This window comes from Trichomycterus rosablanca, chromosome 5 (assembly GCF_030014385.1).
Source record: "Trichomycterus rosablanca isolate fTriRos1 chromosome 5, fTriRos1.hap1, whole genome shotgun sequence".
In the NCBI taxonomy this organism is placed as follows: domain Eukaryota; kingdom Metazoa; phylum Chordata; class Actinopteri; order Siluriformes; family Trichomycteridae; genus Trichomycterus; species Trichomycterus rosablanca.
The window spans coordinates 7,927,927-7,945,348 of record NC_085992.1 but is presented as its reverse complement, the minus strand read 5'-3'; the positions used below and the strand labels follow the sequence as shown (position 1 = coordinate 7,945,348).

General features: G+C 39.6%; 1 protein-coding gene across 1 annotated transcript; it reads right to left on the bottom strand.

Moving 5' to 3' along the window:
- Window positions 1-5,696: 5,696 nt before the first annotated feature.
- polr1c (RNA polymerase I and III subunit C) lies at window positions 5,697-16,054 on the bottom strand. The gene is made up of 9 exons (XM_062994814.1): window positions 15,978-16,054; window positions 15,667-15,738; window positions 12,355-12,462; window positions 11,811-11,943; window positions 11,561-11,680; window positions 10,500-10,652; window positions 10,121-10,270; window positions 9,915-10,031; window positions 5,697-7,631 (listed from the first exon to the last, which is right to left on the bottom strand). Exons 1-9 carry the CDS (start codon window positions 16,047-16,049, stop codon window positions 7,510-7,512), a joined length of 1,047 nt encoding a protein of 348 aa, XP_062850884.1. The 5' UTR covers window positions 16,050-16,054; the 3' UTR covers window positions 5,697-7,509.
- Between the last annotated feature and the right edge of the window lie 1,368 nt (window positions 16,055-17,422).

The following is a 17,422-nucleotide window of genomic DNA, read 5'->3' as shown; positions in this document are numbered from 1 at the left end:
TTTGTGGCAGACCAAGCACTGAATGAAGCTGGGTCAATTAGCCTTTAAACAAAGAAAGAACTGACAGAGAGTGGAGAGAGAGGTGATGTGCTGAAGAGCGAGGAGGCGGGAGTGAGTGCTCACAGATCCACTGGAAAAAAATATGACGCAGATCCAGAGCAACTTCTCCAGCCCGTCGTACCCGGAGAGGGCACTGTCGCTATGGCAACGGCAGAGCAGTGATCGCTCGTTGGGGGCACACAAGGCACGGCATTATTCTGTCTTTGACTCTCTGCGAACGTGCAGCCAGGAAAGCGTACATACAGGCAGACGGGCGCCTCACATTCAATTAACTCCACCGGCCTCGAGCCCCAGAGCCCAGCTAACCTACGTAAGAAAAAGATTGATCATTAGGGCCTCTCGAAGATCAGGCTGAGACGTATCCTTCATAGAAGGAGCTGGTCACAAATAAGTCCTTAGACTGTCAAAACTGAAGCAGGAAGACAGGTAGATGCTGCCTTGCTTGTTACGAGGCAGACTTCACTTAGGGACTACCAGTGTCACAACCTCTTCCCTATTTTGGTATAAATTGGTCTAGAATGTTTCCATCCCAGTGGGCACAAAGGCATTGTGCACAATGTAAAAATATGTATTTGCCAGCCAGACATTAATAGGATGTCTACATTTCAGCCAAAGTCTGCATGACTATTGTGGCATAAAGAAGACCAAATAATCATGGGCAGCATTGTGCCACAGCAGGTAGTGTTTGTTTGTTTGTTTGTTTATTGGGATTTTAATGTCATGTTTTACACTTTGGTTACATTCATGACAGGCAGGAAGAGTTACTCATTTCACAAGGTTATATCATCCTGGACAATTTAGTGTATCCAATTCACCTCACTTGCATGTTTTTGGACTGTGGGAGGAAACTGGAGCTCCCGGAGGAAACCCACACAGACACGGGGAAAACATGCAAACTCCACAAAGAAAGGATCCAGACCGTCCCTTCTTGCTGTGAGGCGACAGTGCTACCCACCGAGCCACCGTGCCGCCCGCAAGTAGTGTTTGTGCCTTATAGTATCTAACAGTGTCTGGGTTTAATCCTGAGCTTCAGGAGTTTGTATTAGTCTGTGGTTCCTCCAGGTACTGCATTTTTCCTCATCCCACAACAACACGTCAGTAAATGGTTCGGTTACTCTAGTGTGTAATGCTCTGGTGTCTGGTGTCGTCCTGCAGTCCATCTTCTCAGGATATCTTTAATAAAAACAGAAAATTTGACCAGGGTGACGTTATAGAAACTACCAATCCCTGACTTAACCCAGTCATCTGTGACCAGGAGACAGAGAGAGTATAACTAACCTTACACATTGGGTAAGCCTGGTGACATTCCATTTTCCTACCAGTAAAGCTACACTAGCCAAATTTGAGGATCTGTGAGCTCATTTATAGGCCATTATCTCTCATGCTTGCCAAGCTCTATAATGATGATGCATTTAATCCCCTACTTACATTTGGAGCCTTTTGCTCATACTGTGGAAGTAAGAAAATCCACCTGGACACTCACAGACTTATATTTCCAAACCATTAAAGCATAAAGTGTTTCTGTTAAAAATGTCACAAATAATGTTCGTAAATAAAAAACATTTAGATTTATAGTACATTGTGTCATCATTTACATTTTTAGCATTTAACAGAAGCCTTTATCTAAAGCGGCAGTAGTCAGTAGTGTGACTGTATACAATCAGAGCAATTGAGGGTTAAGGGCCTTGCTCAAGGGCCCAACAGCAGCAGCCTGGCAGTGGTGGGGCTTGAACCATTAACCTTTTAATGACTAGTCCAGTACCCTAACCACTAGGCTACAAGTGCCCTCAGAACGGATTAACTGTGTAGTGCTCAGTATGTAATCAGACACAGCCTTGACGGGGTGGCAACAATTAGGTGTAATTTCATCAAGGCCATATTTATGAACTAAACATGGGAAGGGGGGGGGGGTCTAATGGCTTGGGGGGAGAGGGGTTCCCTGCCATTCTAAAACATTTCTTGCCATCATGTAAACAACTGCACATATCTGAATATTGGAGGAGGGGGAGGGGGCATGTCCTCTTATATACAATGCTCACAAAAATTATGGGATATTTCAAAATGAATATGAAGTGATAAAAAAAAGAAGCATTTGATTTTTTTTTTTTATTAAACAAGAACATCAGAAAAGCAAACGACAAGTCAAAGAAAGTTGTTAGATTATGCAAACCAACTTTTATTTCATTGGTGAAAATGCACTATAAAAAAGGCGAGGATCCCCCAAAAACTGCTGGACAATCTGATCCTGTCCATGCCCCATCGCTGTCAGTGTGTTTAGGCAGTCTTGGGTGACCATACACCCTACTGTACAGTCAATGTGTGGCACTCTCGTCCAGTTTGACATGCTTCTGTTCACCCCCACCAATATGTCACTTGCTACTCAATCACGATAATTGAGTTTGCATCTGATTTGCATAATCGAACAACTTTCTTTGACTTGTCGTTTGCCTTTCTGATGTTCTTGTTTAATAAAAAAAATCAAATGCTTCTTTTTTTTTATCGCTTCATGTTCATTTTAAAATATCCCCTAATTTTTGGGAGCAGTATATATTGTGATTATGACCTTGAATTGTACTATTTAAATCTTACATAACAATTATAGAATCTTAGCAATTGGGGGAAGGGGGGGGGGGCTTTTCAATGGGCACAAGGCACACAGTAACACCCTGGACGGGGTGCCATTCCATCGCAGGGCAGACACACATATACACACACACACACACACACCCTTTCACCTATAGGGCAATTCAGTGTCTCCAATTAACTGCATGTTTTTGGACTGTGGGAGGAATCCGGAGCTGCTGGAGGAAACCCACACAGACACGGGGAGAACATGCAAACTCCACACAGAAAGGACCCGGCCCGCCCCACCTGGGGATCAAACCCAGGACCTTCTTGCTGTGAGGTGACAGTGCTACCCACCGAGTCACCGTGCAGCCCCATTCGTTTTAACATAGCATAGAATTAGCATATCATCTCATGGTGTTACTAATTAAGTAGCGTCACCCTAAAGATGAATGTCCCGCTTCTTTAATTACTTTTTAGCTGGAAGCGCTTGTAAGTTCTGGCTTTGAACAGCAAAATGCTAATTTTGTAATGTCATGATTTATTTTAACACACCCACCCCACAGACATACACACAAACTCAAAGATGTCAAGAACTCTTTAAGAGCTTAATATCACTATCTAGTATTGCCCAAATCAGAAGGGGGTTCCTGTTTTAAACCTGGTTCTTGATAACGTGTTTTTCTTTCACTATTCTCCATATTTCAGCAACACCCTACAGTACCAACTCCCCAACACTTCATTTTTAATTAAAACAAACATGAATGATCATTAAACAATGCACTTTAATTTAGCTGCAGTCTGTCTGTCACAATGGAAGGATTACAGGGATTTACATGAACACAAGAACACTAATCCAACCAAGCACATGCAATTTATAATACTTATATGTACCGTAATATCCTTACAAAAGCAATGCATCATACTCCCGGACTCGTGGCATAAATCACTGAGACAGTGAGCGCTTTTTATTTAGCTTTTTTTTGTTGTTTTAAGCATCTGTTTCTTGCCAAAAGTAGTGAGTCAGGCTGTGAAGTCAAGACAGAGAAAGGTGGGTAGAAATAAGTGGACTTATTCATTTTTTCTACTTCACTTTCTTGCTTCCAGCAGGCAGATCCTTTAGCAGTGCTCTAATGATCAGAACATGCAGCACAAAGGAAGGTGACCCATTTTATTGTGTCACCTTTCAGTTAACAGCTGCCTTAGATGCTGTTCTGGCCCAATTTAAACAGCCGCCTGTGTGTAGTGCGCAAACACACACACACACACACACACACACACAGAGAAGTGAAAACAGACGTTTGTGTGTGTGTGTAGCTGTACGGCTTGTTGGCAGAAACATGCCGAAAATGATGCAGTGCAGCTGTAGTGACTTCAGCCTCCACCAATAATTAGCCTCAAGGGCTGTGCATTGCAGCCCACCCATGAGAGCCAGGGGATTTACCTAAAGTATCAACATCAGCCAGGACATCGCCATTCACTTCTGAATTAAGGAAATAACACATTCTATTACATTTACATTTTTGGCATTTAACAGACTCCTTTATCCACAGTGACTTATGTTATAGTTACAGTATACAGTCTGAGCAATTGAGGGTTAAGGGCCTTGCTCAAGGGCCCAACAGCAGCAACCTGGCAGTGGTGGGGCTTGAACCAGCGACCTTCTGGTTACTAGTCCAGTAACTTAACCACTAAGCTATGGCTTAATTGCAAATGTGTTTCCAATAATCTTTAGTGTTTTGGTCTATTGGTGTGTGTCAGCGCTTCGAGTACAGGGTGATATACAGCACTTCTAACATAAGGCCACTGTCGGCCATACATCAGATTATCTCTGGTGGCTGTGGTGGGGGTGGTAGCTAGTGGCTAGTTTCAGCCTCAAGAGACGTGTCATAATGGCAAAATTCATTTACCCTGTGTATTTAATATAATGTAGAGTATTTCCACAGATTCCATGTTAGTTTGGCTGCATTTGTGTAAGGTTCTAGTTGGTCTAACAATATGTATGTAAAAATATTAGTTACAGATCAAAGTGGTCAGATCATATATAAATATTAATTATGGTAACCTATTTAAAATCTCAGATATCTATTATACTATTAATGCAATTATGGATTATTAGGCAAATACCACAATGACACAAGGTAAATTACCCAATAAGACAAGTCAGTAAGACTGCATTCCCTGCCAACCACTGCTACCCGAGATTCAAAGTTCTCAGTTCAGTGCCCAAACAGAGTCATGTTGGCACTAAATAATTTAATCCATCTCTGGTACCTAGCCTTAAATAAATTGTGTAATATAAGTAAAGGTCACAAACCTTTGAAATCCATTTAATCAAAGTACAGTTTAGTAAAAGCTCTTTATAACCAGTATTAATAAAATTATACGTAACACCAAAACACAGTCTAAGTGCTTTGTCTTAAACAAACCTAATTAATAAATATATGTTTTTAGATCAGCAACATTGGGCGGCTCAGGGGCTCAGGGGTTAGCACCGTCACCTCACAGCAAGAAGGTCCTGGGTTCGATCCTCATGTGGGGCGTTCCGGGTGTTCCCTGTGTCTGTGTGGGTTTCCTTCGGGAGCTCCAATTTCCTCCCACAGTCCGAAGACGTGCAAGTGAGGTGAATTGGTTGGAGATACAAGATTGTTCATGACTGTGTTTGACATTAAACTTGTGAACTGATGAATCTTGTGTAATGAGTAACTACCTGTTCTGTCATGAATGTAACCAAAGTCTGTAAAACATGACGTTAAAATCCTAATAAATAAATAAACAAGACCAACATTTAAATTGCTGTCATTAAATTAGCAATTTCCATATCAGGTGAAATGACAGTGTTTAGTAAAAACACATAATACAATATTATTACAATCCATCCTTGTCCTCAAACTACATTACTTTTAGTTCAAAGTAATTAGCACTTAAGAACTTAATTTTAAAGCCTTAATTATCAAAGACAAACTATACACATCTATTACAAAATGTTGTTTTAAAGCAGAATTTAAAAGCAAACAACACACAAAACAATACAGGGTTTTAAACAAATGACCAAGAATAAAGAAACAGCATTATGTCAAAAACAGAACTTTATTACAATGCATCTAATTTGTCATATGAGTCAAATAGAAACTTGAACCTTTAGATTTACCACAATTTAAAAAAAATTGTTGTCTGCAGCTAAGGGCCAAAAACAGCTAAAAGTAACACAGTGTTGTTGGTGTTTTGACCTAGACTCATTTGCAGCATGTTTAATTACCACACAATAATTCTGACTTATTTTTGATTGTGTTTACCAGTCCTAAAACAAGACCTGACAACCTGTTTCAGATTCTAAACATGCAAAAATGACCAGGCCAGAAATAAAGAAAAAGGAAAACAAGTTTGACATGTTTATGAGCTTGGCAAACACAAGGCTAAAAAACTCAGCAGAACTTCTCAGACCACTGATCTATACACCGATCAGTCATAACATTAAAACAACCTCCTTGTTTCTACACTCACTGTCTATTTTATCAGCTCCACTTACTATATAGGAGCACTTTGTAGTTCTACAATTACTGACTGTAGTCCATCTAAGAATAGTCCACCAACCAAAAATATCCAGTCAACAGCGCCCCGTGGGCAGCATCCTGTGACCACTGATGAAGGTCTAGAAGATGACCAACTCAAACAGCAGCACTAGATGAGCGATCGTCTCTGACTTTACATACACTTTACATTTAGGAGTGTCTAATAGAGTGGACAGTGAGTGGACACGGTATTTAAAAACTCCAGCAGTGCTGCTGTGTCTGATCCACTCATACCAGCACAACACACACTAACACACCACCACGTCAGTGTCACTGCAGAGCTGAGAATGATTCACCACCCAAATTTACATTTACATTTTCAGCATTTAGCAGACGCTTTTATCCAAAGCGACTTACACGATGAGCAATTGAGGGTTAAGGGCCTTGCTCAGGGACCCAACAGTGGCAACTTGGTGGTGCCAGGGCTTGAACCGGCAACCTTCTGTTTACTAGTCCAGTACCTTTACCACTGAGCGATCACTGGTCAAATAATACCTGCTCTGTGGTGGTCCTGACCATTGAAGAACAAGGTGAAAGCAGGCTAAAAAAGTATGTAGAGAAATAGATGGACTACAGTCAGTAATTGTACAAAGTGCTTCTATATGGTAAGTGGAGCTGATAAAATGGACACAGTGTAGAATCAAAGAGATGGTTTTAATGTTATGACTGATCAGATTTTTTTACTGCTGTCTGTAATGTCATAACTCTCACAAAACTAAGCATTTATTATGAAGGTGTTTGCAGTATTATTTATTTATTTATTAATTAATCTTGCCACTACTCTGAACTGGATGTAACCAAACACTAGTCCAAATCAAGCACATTGCCTACTGACTACAAATTATTTTTTTTATTATTATTATTACTAAGAAAAAGATGTAGACATACAATGGCAATACCCTTAAGCATTTCTTAATTGAGAGTTTAATGTTTTATTTTGCTTTTCTCAGTACACACTGAAGTGTCGAAATGTCTGTCTGTGGTATCACATACTGACCTCAAATGCCAACAATGCTGACATACTTTTTTCTGTGTACATCATAGCTATTATCAGGCCAGTCAAGTGACACGTAAATTAAACAATTGTGTTGCTTTATAAACCTGAACTGAACTTGAGCTGTGTCAGGTCAAGATAACTTTGCTGTAGCCCGTGTTGATAAGTGGCTCTTACATCCTCAGGGCTGTCTGAATGACTGATTTCATAATTCAGAAAGTAAACGTTTCTTAACCATGCACTCCCACATCCTGCAGTTTTACAGTCTTTAGGTCCTGGTTATGATGACTGCTGTGCATGTGGGCCAAAATCCTTCATCTATTCCATTTCAGACACTGAATCAAGCTCACTGAGAAATTTCTGGCACTTGGCAATGAGTACATTTACTGCCTCACTGACCAGCACATCAGGTGGTAGGATTCCCGTAGACTCCACTGAGACTGAAAAGAAAGATAAAAGAATAATTATCCATGAGAAGAAGCATCATTTGACCTGTTTCCAATGTTCAGTTTATCTAAACTTTCAGTCCTATGAAACAAGAACAAGAGGCTTTTTTTCTTTCGGACACCAGTACAAAGGATCCTGTTTCAGTTGTTTTATACCAACAAAACTTCATTATAGGCATCTTTCAGGATACGTAAGCACATTGTACAGAAAAATTACAGCACATACAGTGCATTAGTAACAGTGACAAAACAAAATGTACATAAAACACAAAAATACATAAGTCTATTCCAATTCCCAAACATAATTCCAGTCTAGTCAAGGAGAGACACACAAACAGAGTCGTATTGCAGTGGTCCCCCACCACCGAGCCACGGACTAGAGTCTGTGCGTCATTTATTACCGGGCCGCACAGAAATAATTAATAATTAGAGATCGCTACAAAAGCAATGAAAACACTGCTTCCATTTCCAACACACTTCGGGTGTTATTGTCTCATATCACCCATAGGTGGGAGCGTCTCGTGGCAGCTAAAAAAGCTCAGGGTTTCCACTGATTTTCCATCATTGGTGAGTAGTATTGTTATTCTATTTTAAATCCCCCTGCCCTGCCCCACCCTGTGAAATTATATCTTATATGAAACCAGTCACTGGTGCAAAAAAGGTTGGGGTTCACTGGCGTGTTGTTTATGGAGAGACATGCTATGCTTCATGTGAATCCGCCGATGTGTTGAATCCTCAATCAGTCGCAGGACTAAATAATTTAAAGTCTATCTGGTACACTTACTCACTGTATGTGTAAATATTTGCGCAATCTGAGTAAATAAACCAGGTTTTAAGCTCTGTTCTGAAGTGGTAACAGGAGCAGGACACACAGAGATGGATAAGCCGAGTGTTATATAGTTTTATGGCAGCCACACTAAAAGCTCCATCTCATGTAGTGTACAGTCAAGAAGCATTAGCCTAAAATCAGAGAGTGTGTGCAGATGGCAGATGTGTATACATGGAGAAGACTGGATAAATAGGTATATAGAGGGCCAGGGCATGAAGAGATTTAAAGACCAGCATAAGTGTTTTATATTGTATTTGGGAAAACCAGGGAGCCAGTCCAGATGTTTAAGTGTGGGAGTGATGTGTTTCCGTGGTCCTGTGTGGGTAGGTACACCTAAAGCAGCTGCACATATGATCTGGACATTTTGGAACCTGTTTAAACTCTTTTTCACGTCGTTGCAGGAGTATGTGACTTTACACCCTGACCGCCTTAATTATGTTACCAAATGGTGTATCAGCAGGGTTTAAAGCACCACTCAGGAAATGATTCAGTGCTTTATTCCCCTACCTGCAAGAAAATGGTCTCAATGCAACAAAACCAATAAGGTGACAAATGCAACCAAACAACTTACATTATTTAGTATACACATAATTGTGCACTAACAGTAAACAATTAGCTTTAAACTAGGACTGTTGAAGTTAACGCGATAATAACGCATTAACGCAATCTCAATTTAACGCGATTAAAAAAAATAGTGCCGTTAACGCAAATTCTATTTGGCCCTGCGAGTCATCCGTAGTTCATGTTTCTCAAAGTGTGGGGCGGACTTGCCACCGTTTGTTTCATTTGCGGTTTGTTATCATAATGTAACCGAGTGTCATAGTGATGCACTCGCTTAATAAAGAAATAAATACACGCTATATTCACAAGTTGTCGGAAGCAGAACACTTTTATTAACTTCTTCTGTTAAGGTACCGAGAGTCATCGCGTTAGCCAAACATGCTATTACATGAACTATGGAAGCCCCAAAGGGTCAAAACACACTCACTTCGTGTAGAAACGTCCATCAAACCATTGTCACGATACAAACGCAGAAAAGTCTGTTACAATAACTACACCTTATCCCACCTAAAGCACCGCTGATCTACAATGTTTGCTGATAGAGAAATTTTAACCTACAATTTGACATATACACGAAGTCAAGGGTCTCTGCTGGATAGTATTACTGCCTAGTATGTTAGTGAATAAAACTCCCTTACAGTTTTCTCTTGTCCCAGCAGTTTTTAACATAAGTACATTTAGCATAAAATGTGTTCATTTTAATGGTAACATTTCACTTAAAAATCCTTTTCTATAACATTTACACAGATTTTTTGTAATGTGATTAATCGCGATTAACTATATGAAATTCTGAGATTAATCGCGATTAAAATTTTTAATCGTTTGACAGCCCTACTTTAAACATAAACAGTAATAACAGTAATAAACAGTAAGCTTTGAGTACTTACATATGAAATGGTCTCGCACTCTTCCTAGTTTTACCAAACCCTTAAGGTCATCATGCCTGAGCACCTCTCTGCTGCATGTGTCCAGTCGACTGTTGACTACTTTAGCGACTTGTTTTCCTAAAGGAAAAGAGAATTTAATGAAAACATGTGCTTCACTGTGAGAGGAGGACTATGGGTGGAGATGGTTTAAGAAGCACAAGTCCTACCATCAACATTCTCCAGTTCAATCACTCCAGCTGAGAAACAGTGTTTTAATCTCTCAGCTTTTTCTCCTTCGACTGGCTCCAGTAATGTGATCTCAGGAAGTAGCCTATAACTAGCAGTGGCCACTGGGGAAAACTTGGCATGGTCCTTGCCTACATAGGGAACAGAAGAGTTTTTGGTGTAGTAAGAAATAGGCGTGCATATCTGCCACAAGTATGTGATGCAATAATGTCAGCGAAGTCCAAAACCTTACCACAGACTGCACAGAATTAGTATAAGTGTATACATTAACATCTTATATTAAATTTTTATATATAATATTTCTCAATAAGATGTAATAATTTGTATTATGTTTAAAGGATAAAGCTTGTATTTATTTACCTATTCCTTTAACACAGTGCATGACTATGTCTAGCTCTTGACCCGGCCGCAGCTGAGCCAAGAGAATGTCTTCATGCACAGGACCAATATTAGCATCAGCAAACACATCAGCCTGGTTTCCAATAGGTACCCACTTCATGTCTCTGGAGTACACTAAAAACAAAGTTGTAATCACCATATAGAATTTAATTCACCTTATTAAGTAAATATTACATCACCACACTTTATACTATATAGCCAGTAAAACCATTAGCAGTTCCACCCCTGTGAAAATATAAACTACGCAAAGTACTTTGGAGCTTTAAATTATGGGATGTAGATAACAGACCTTGCATTGATTGTCATGAATGAAATCAGAAAAGTGATTTACAGGACAGTATCTGCTTAAAAGTGTATTTATGTATGTAATATGACTAAAACTTCATCATAATGCTGAGGATGCATTCTTGTGAGTGGTTACCAAAACTGTGTAGTATTTTTTTGTCTTAAATATATGAGCTCTGTTGCTAGAAGGTCCAGGGTTCGATTCCCAGTTTGAATGGTCCATATCCTTTCTGTGTGAAGTTTGCATGTTCTCCCAGTGTCTGTTTGAGATTTCTCCTTCCACATTGACTGTGTTTGACATTGAACTTAAACCGATGAATCATGTGTAACCTGTAACTACCATCTCTAGTCATGAATGTAACCAACCAGATACATGTTACAACTGATGTTAAAATGTTAATAAATAAATAACATTGTCCTTCTTCTAGCAAAACTGCATATATATGCTCTGCAAAATTACATTAAATTACATTATCTACAATAACTGACATGATACACACTTTAACTTTCTGCCTGTAATTATCTGCATATGCAAATATGGTTTATTTGCATGTTTCCTGGTAATACAGGTGCTTTGAATTTTACAAATTTTACAAAAATTACAAATTCCACTTCTTCTGAAGCTGTGACTTTTTAATGCAATGATAATTTGCACATTTCTATCAAAACAAAAGACAAAATGTTTGTACTGCTGTTGGCATTTCCAGTTGTTGATTTGGCTGCTTTACTGCACTTACCCATGTGATTAAGGTACAGCTCTTTGGGATCTGATGAGTCTTTGGATACCCTGTGATTCCTTGTGCATTTTACTTTTAACTGAAGCTGAATTGTGTCAATTTCAGTGCCTTCCTCATCACCTAACGGAAATAAGCAACGCAAACAAAATAAGTGCAGTAAGTGATGTGTAGTTCCAGAAAAAAAAAACCTAGACATACAAGAACAAAATAGCTTGGAACAACAACATAGTTCATGCACAAAAGTTCTTACCAGCATTTCTGTACTCAAAAAGACGAGGATCCGCTTTGATTGGTACCAGGCCGAGTCTGTGGGCTAAGATCTCATCTTGAACGATAGATGTATTGTTGTAAATGAAAACCTTTTCAACTGCCATGGTTGGGACCTAAATGTGTGGTTAAAAATAAAATCAGAATCTCAAATATACAGGGCATAATGACAAACATGCAACAATATAAATCTATAACCCATACATTTCGTAGGGGACAGAGTAGGCTTACATGCAATAACTAAATAACTGTAAGAAAACTTGGCATTAATACAGTTATTAGGACTACATACATTTCTGCAATCTGATACTGTGAAAGTTAATACATTTATGAACAAAATTATTACATGAGTCAGTGAATAATCAGATGTCTGTGAGAGGTAGTGTGACCTTAGGTGAAGCTGTTTACTTTTCAGTAAAGAAGCAGATACATCTTTTATTTACCTAGTAACTAGTGTTTCATCATTCTAACATTAACATTTTGGATTGTAAAGATGTCGACTGAATCTTTGTAAAAAAATTTTATACCTCAGCGATCAGTATCCTCCGGAAAGCATTGGCAATGGCAGCGTCTATTCCCACCATATCAAACTCCAATGTGTTTTCATCCATTTGAACAATGTCAAGCCTGAAATTCTGTAACAGTAAATGAGGCAAAATAAAACAAGGAGAATCTGAGTTTTTGTGAGAGCTTTTGTGCAGTTTGTGCCATGTGTGAAAAAGAGATGTGCTTTAAGACCAGAATAACTATTACTTCTTTTTACTCAGAGAAAACATGTACACGTGTATAGCGGGAATGCTGATAAGTAACAAAGGTAGTTCAATACAGCAAGGAGACTCAGGGTGGCAGATCAAGCCAAGATATACTTGTAACTCTAAAGGGTTTTCACTGGTTTTCAAACCCTGTAGTACCACAATGTGTATATCCCATACTATGTGCTTTAGTACATCATCATATAGCCCAGCACAATGATTACTCTATATATCTTTGGTTTTGCACAATGTTTAAATATGAGAGCAGTTTGTAATTCAAATAACCAAGGATCATGTTAAATGTAGGAATGTATGAGCAGGACATGGACATTTGCAGCTGTAATGCACGGTGATGCAAATAATAGGGTTTTTACTTCATTTGTTATATACAGTGTATCACAAAAGTGAGTACACCCCTCACATTTCTGCAAATATTTTATTATATCTTTTCATGGGACAACACTATAGACATGAAACTTGGATATAACTTAGAGTAGTCAGTGTACAACTTGTATAGCAGTGTAGATTTACTGTCTTCTGAAAATAACTCAACACACAGCCATTAATGTCTAAATGGCTGGCAACATAAGTGAGTACACCCCACAGTGAACATGTCCAAATTGTGCCCAAAGTGTCAATATTTTGTGTGACCACCATTATTATCCAGCACTGCCTTAACCCTCCTGGGCATGGAATTCACCAGAGCTGCACAGGTTGCTACTGGAATCCTCTTCCACTCCTCCATGATGACATCACGGAGCTGGTGTATGTTAGACACCTTGAACTCCTCCACCTTCCACTTGAGGATGCGCCACAGGTGCTCAATTGGGTTTAGTCCATCACCTTTACCTTCAGCTTCCTCAGCAAGGCAGTTGTCATCTTGGAGGTTGTGTTTGGGGTCGTTATCCTGTTGGAAAACTGCCATGAGGCCCAGTTTTCGAAGGGAGGGGATCATGCTCTGTTTCAGAATGTCACAGTACATGTTGGAATTCATGTTTCCCTCAATGAACTGCAGCTCCCCAGTGCCAGCAACACTCATGCAGCCCAAGACCATGATGCTACCACCACCATGCTTGACTGTAGGCAAGATACAGTTGTCTTGGTACTTCTCACCAGGGCGCCGCCACACATGCTGGACACCATCTGAGCCAAACAAGTTTATCTTGGTCTCGTCAGACCACAGGGCATTCCAGTAATCCATGTTCTTGGACTGCTTGTCTTCAGCAAACTGTTTGCGGGCTTTCTTGTGCGTCAGCTTCCTTCTGGGATGATGACCATGCAGACCGAGTTGATGCAGTGTGCGGCGTATGGTCTGAGCACTGACAGGCTGACCTCCCACGTCTTCAACCTCTGCAGCAATGCTGGCAGCACTCATGTGTCTATTTTTTAAAGCCAACCTCTGGATATGACGCCGAACACGTGGACTCAACTTCTTTGGTCGACCCTGGCGAAGCCTGTTCCGAGTGGAACCTGTCCTGGAAAACCGCTGTATGACCTTGACCACCAGGCTGTAGCTCAGTTTCAGGGTGTTAGCAATCTTCTTATAGCCCAGGCCATCTTTGTGGAGAGCAACAATTCTATTTCTCACATCCTCAGAGAGTTCTTTGCCATGAGGTGCCATGTTGAATATCCAGTGGCCAGTATGAGAGAATTGTACCCAAAACACCAAATTTAACAGCCCTGCTCCCCATTTACACCTGGGACCTTGACACATGACACCAGGGAGGGACAACGACACATTTGGGCACAATTTGGACATGTTCACTGTGGGGTGTACTCACTTATGTTGCCAGCTATTTAGACATTAATGGCTGTGTGTTGAGTTATTTTCAGAAGACAGTAAATCTACACTGCTATACAAGTTGTACACTGACTACTCTAAGTTATATCCAAGTTTCATGTCTATAGTGTTGTCCCATGAAAAGATATAATGAAATATTTGCAGAAATGTGAGGGGTGTACTCACTTTTGTGATACACTGTACATAGATTAATTTGAATCTGTTTTAATATACACATTTCATTCATGCCCATATTGTAAACATGTGCTGCTGTTTTAATAAACTGGGACAAATATTTCTTCTGTAATAACACAAATGTAAACAAGATTGAACTAGATTTAAGTCTTGTTCTTGTTATGCATATACATGTATGTAGTTATTGTATATGTGTATTAAAATAAAAGTGCAGACAACTTTATATGTTTATTCTGCTCGCTTTGATGTATATAAGTCTTAGAAAGTCTGTCAAATTAAAACAGGTCTACGTAAAGTTCATTGTTTGGGCGGCACTGTGGCTCAGTGGGTAGCACTGTCGCCTCACAGCAAGTCCTGGGTTTGATCCCTAGGAGGAGCGATGCGGGGCCTTTCTGTGCAGAGTTTACATGTTCTCCCCGTGTCTGCGTGGGTTTCCTCCGGGAGCTCCGGTTTCCTCCAACAGTCTTGTTTGTTTGTTTGTTTATTAGGATTTTAACGTCATGTTTTACAATTTTGGTTACATTCATGACAGGAAACTAGTTTATTTTCACACAAGGTTCATCAGTTCACAAGGTTATATCAAACACAGTCATGGACAATTTAGTGTCTCCACTTCACCTCACTTGCATGTTTTTGGACTGTGGGAGGAAACCGGAGCTCCCGGAGGAAACCCACGCAGACACGGGGAGAACATGCAAATTCCACACAGAAAGGACCCGGACCGCCCCACCTGGGGATCGAAACCAGGACCTTCTTGCTGTGAGGCGACAGTGCTACCCACTTAGCCACCGTGCCACCCCCTCCGACAGTCCAAAGACATGCAAGTGAGGAAGATTAGAGATACAAAATTGTCCATGACTGTGTTTGACACTAAACTTGTGAACTGATGAATCTTGTGTAACCAGTAATTACCTGTTCTGGCATGAATGTAACCGAAGTGAGTAAAACATGATGTTAAAATCCTAATAAATAAATAAAGTTCATTGTTTTGTTGTTGCTACAGTAAATCAAGACAACATATAAACATTGTAAAGTTGTCATACAGTATATATTCAATAGTATCAAAGCTATTAAGGGTAAAATTAATAAATAAACAACTAAACAGGCCGTACCTTTTTAAATTTTCTGAAGTCCCATGTGTCATCATAACCAGGGTAATTTCCAGGGAAATGTGTGGAATGAACCTGTACAAGAGCAAAATTAGATCTCATATCAGTAACGTTTACAAATAATTAAAACCCTCACACTAAACACGATCATGAACACGATTCATGTTAAATCAGTGTGTATGTAAACAGCTAGCAGTGAGCAGCTGCATGAACCTAACAGTGTGTTTATCAAGTGCGTTTACTCTTCATTCTACTATAGACCTGATGACAAATTAATATTAAATGTAAGAAACATAGGATAAACATTTGCATACATTTTTAACACCAAATTCACCCAAAATCACTCTGTCGCGGATTTCATCCACGTTGCTCATAGGCATCGCCATGTTTCTAACTGCTGTTCTGTCTTTCAGTGACTCACAACCAGTGTTGCCAACTCCTCAGTAAGGAAAGTAGCTATTGGCTGTCCTAAAAGTCGCTAGAAGTCGCTAAATGACGTCATTGCCTAATTTGCATATGACCCATTTGCATGTAATTGACGCTGTAGAAGAGGAATAACATCGTGGGAAAGACAAAAAGTGGGTAAAAAAAACACCCTAAATATGTTTAGAACTACAAATGAACATTCTTCTGTTAATTCGTGGTTTGTTTTTGTTTTTTAAGAAAATACTGAGCTACTCTGGGCAGGGTTGCCAGATTGCGACAGTAATTTTCAGCCAAAATGCATGAAAAAACGCCCAAAACACAGGATAAGCAGATGGTGTTTAGCATTTCACAAATAATAAACCAGTTAAACCATCATGACCTACAAATTAATATCTTAAAATGTACAGATCAGTAATTATACATTATAAAGGACAAATTTTTTGTAGCCTGCCAAGTTTGTAAAATGCATTATTTGTTAGGACACACAACCCTTTGCATGTAAATAAAAATAAACTTGCAAGCAATGAAAGTTCAAATTCTCGTACATATGAGACTTGCTTACCTTCATATTCAACTCAAATCACTTGTCTAACATATGAATCACTGTATTGATGGGCGTGGCAACAGTGTCTTGGACTGGAAAGAATAACCTGTCAATCAAACTTTTGACAACGGGTTGGATGTAGTGGGAGAAGGTAGGGAGAAGGGAGACCTATTTATATTCCACCTGCTTTAGCAATAGCTTTTTTTATTTATATTTTAAGCTGCCAAAATAATTACAAACCAGCCCAAATTTTGTCCACCTGCCAAAGTGTGTTTTTCCCTGCCAATTTCCAACAAAATCCGCTCATTTTGGTGGAAACCCGCCCAATCTGGCAACACTGACTGTGATACTGACCGCCCGTGCTTGAGGACAGTAACTGCAGAACAATGTGTGTTTTCACGTTCGAGTCTCCAAAAGTCTCCAATAACACCAGAAAAAGTCGCTAGATTTGTCGCTAGTCGCTTTTTTGAAAAAAAGTCGCTAGAGGGGTCTGAAAAGTCGCTAAATATAGCGACAAAGTCGCTAAGTTGGCAACACTGCTCACAACGCTCGAGAGCTGCTGACATTTCAAAATAAAACGTACTGGAATATTATCATAGCCCGATTTCAATGACTGACAGATACAGAATGATTATGACTTTGTTGTTGTTATTTAATATATTAAATATGTTATATTTACTTCAATCCAAGTGAATACAACTCAAAATATACAACTTTTATTGTGAAACTTTTATTTTGTATACAGTGGCTCGCGCTTGGGCTCTGTGGACCGTCGCGCGCAAAAAACTC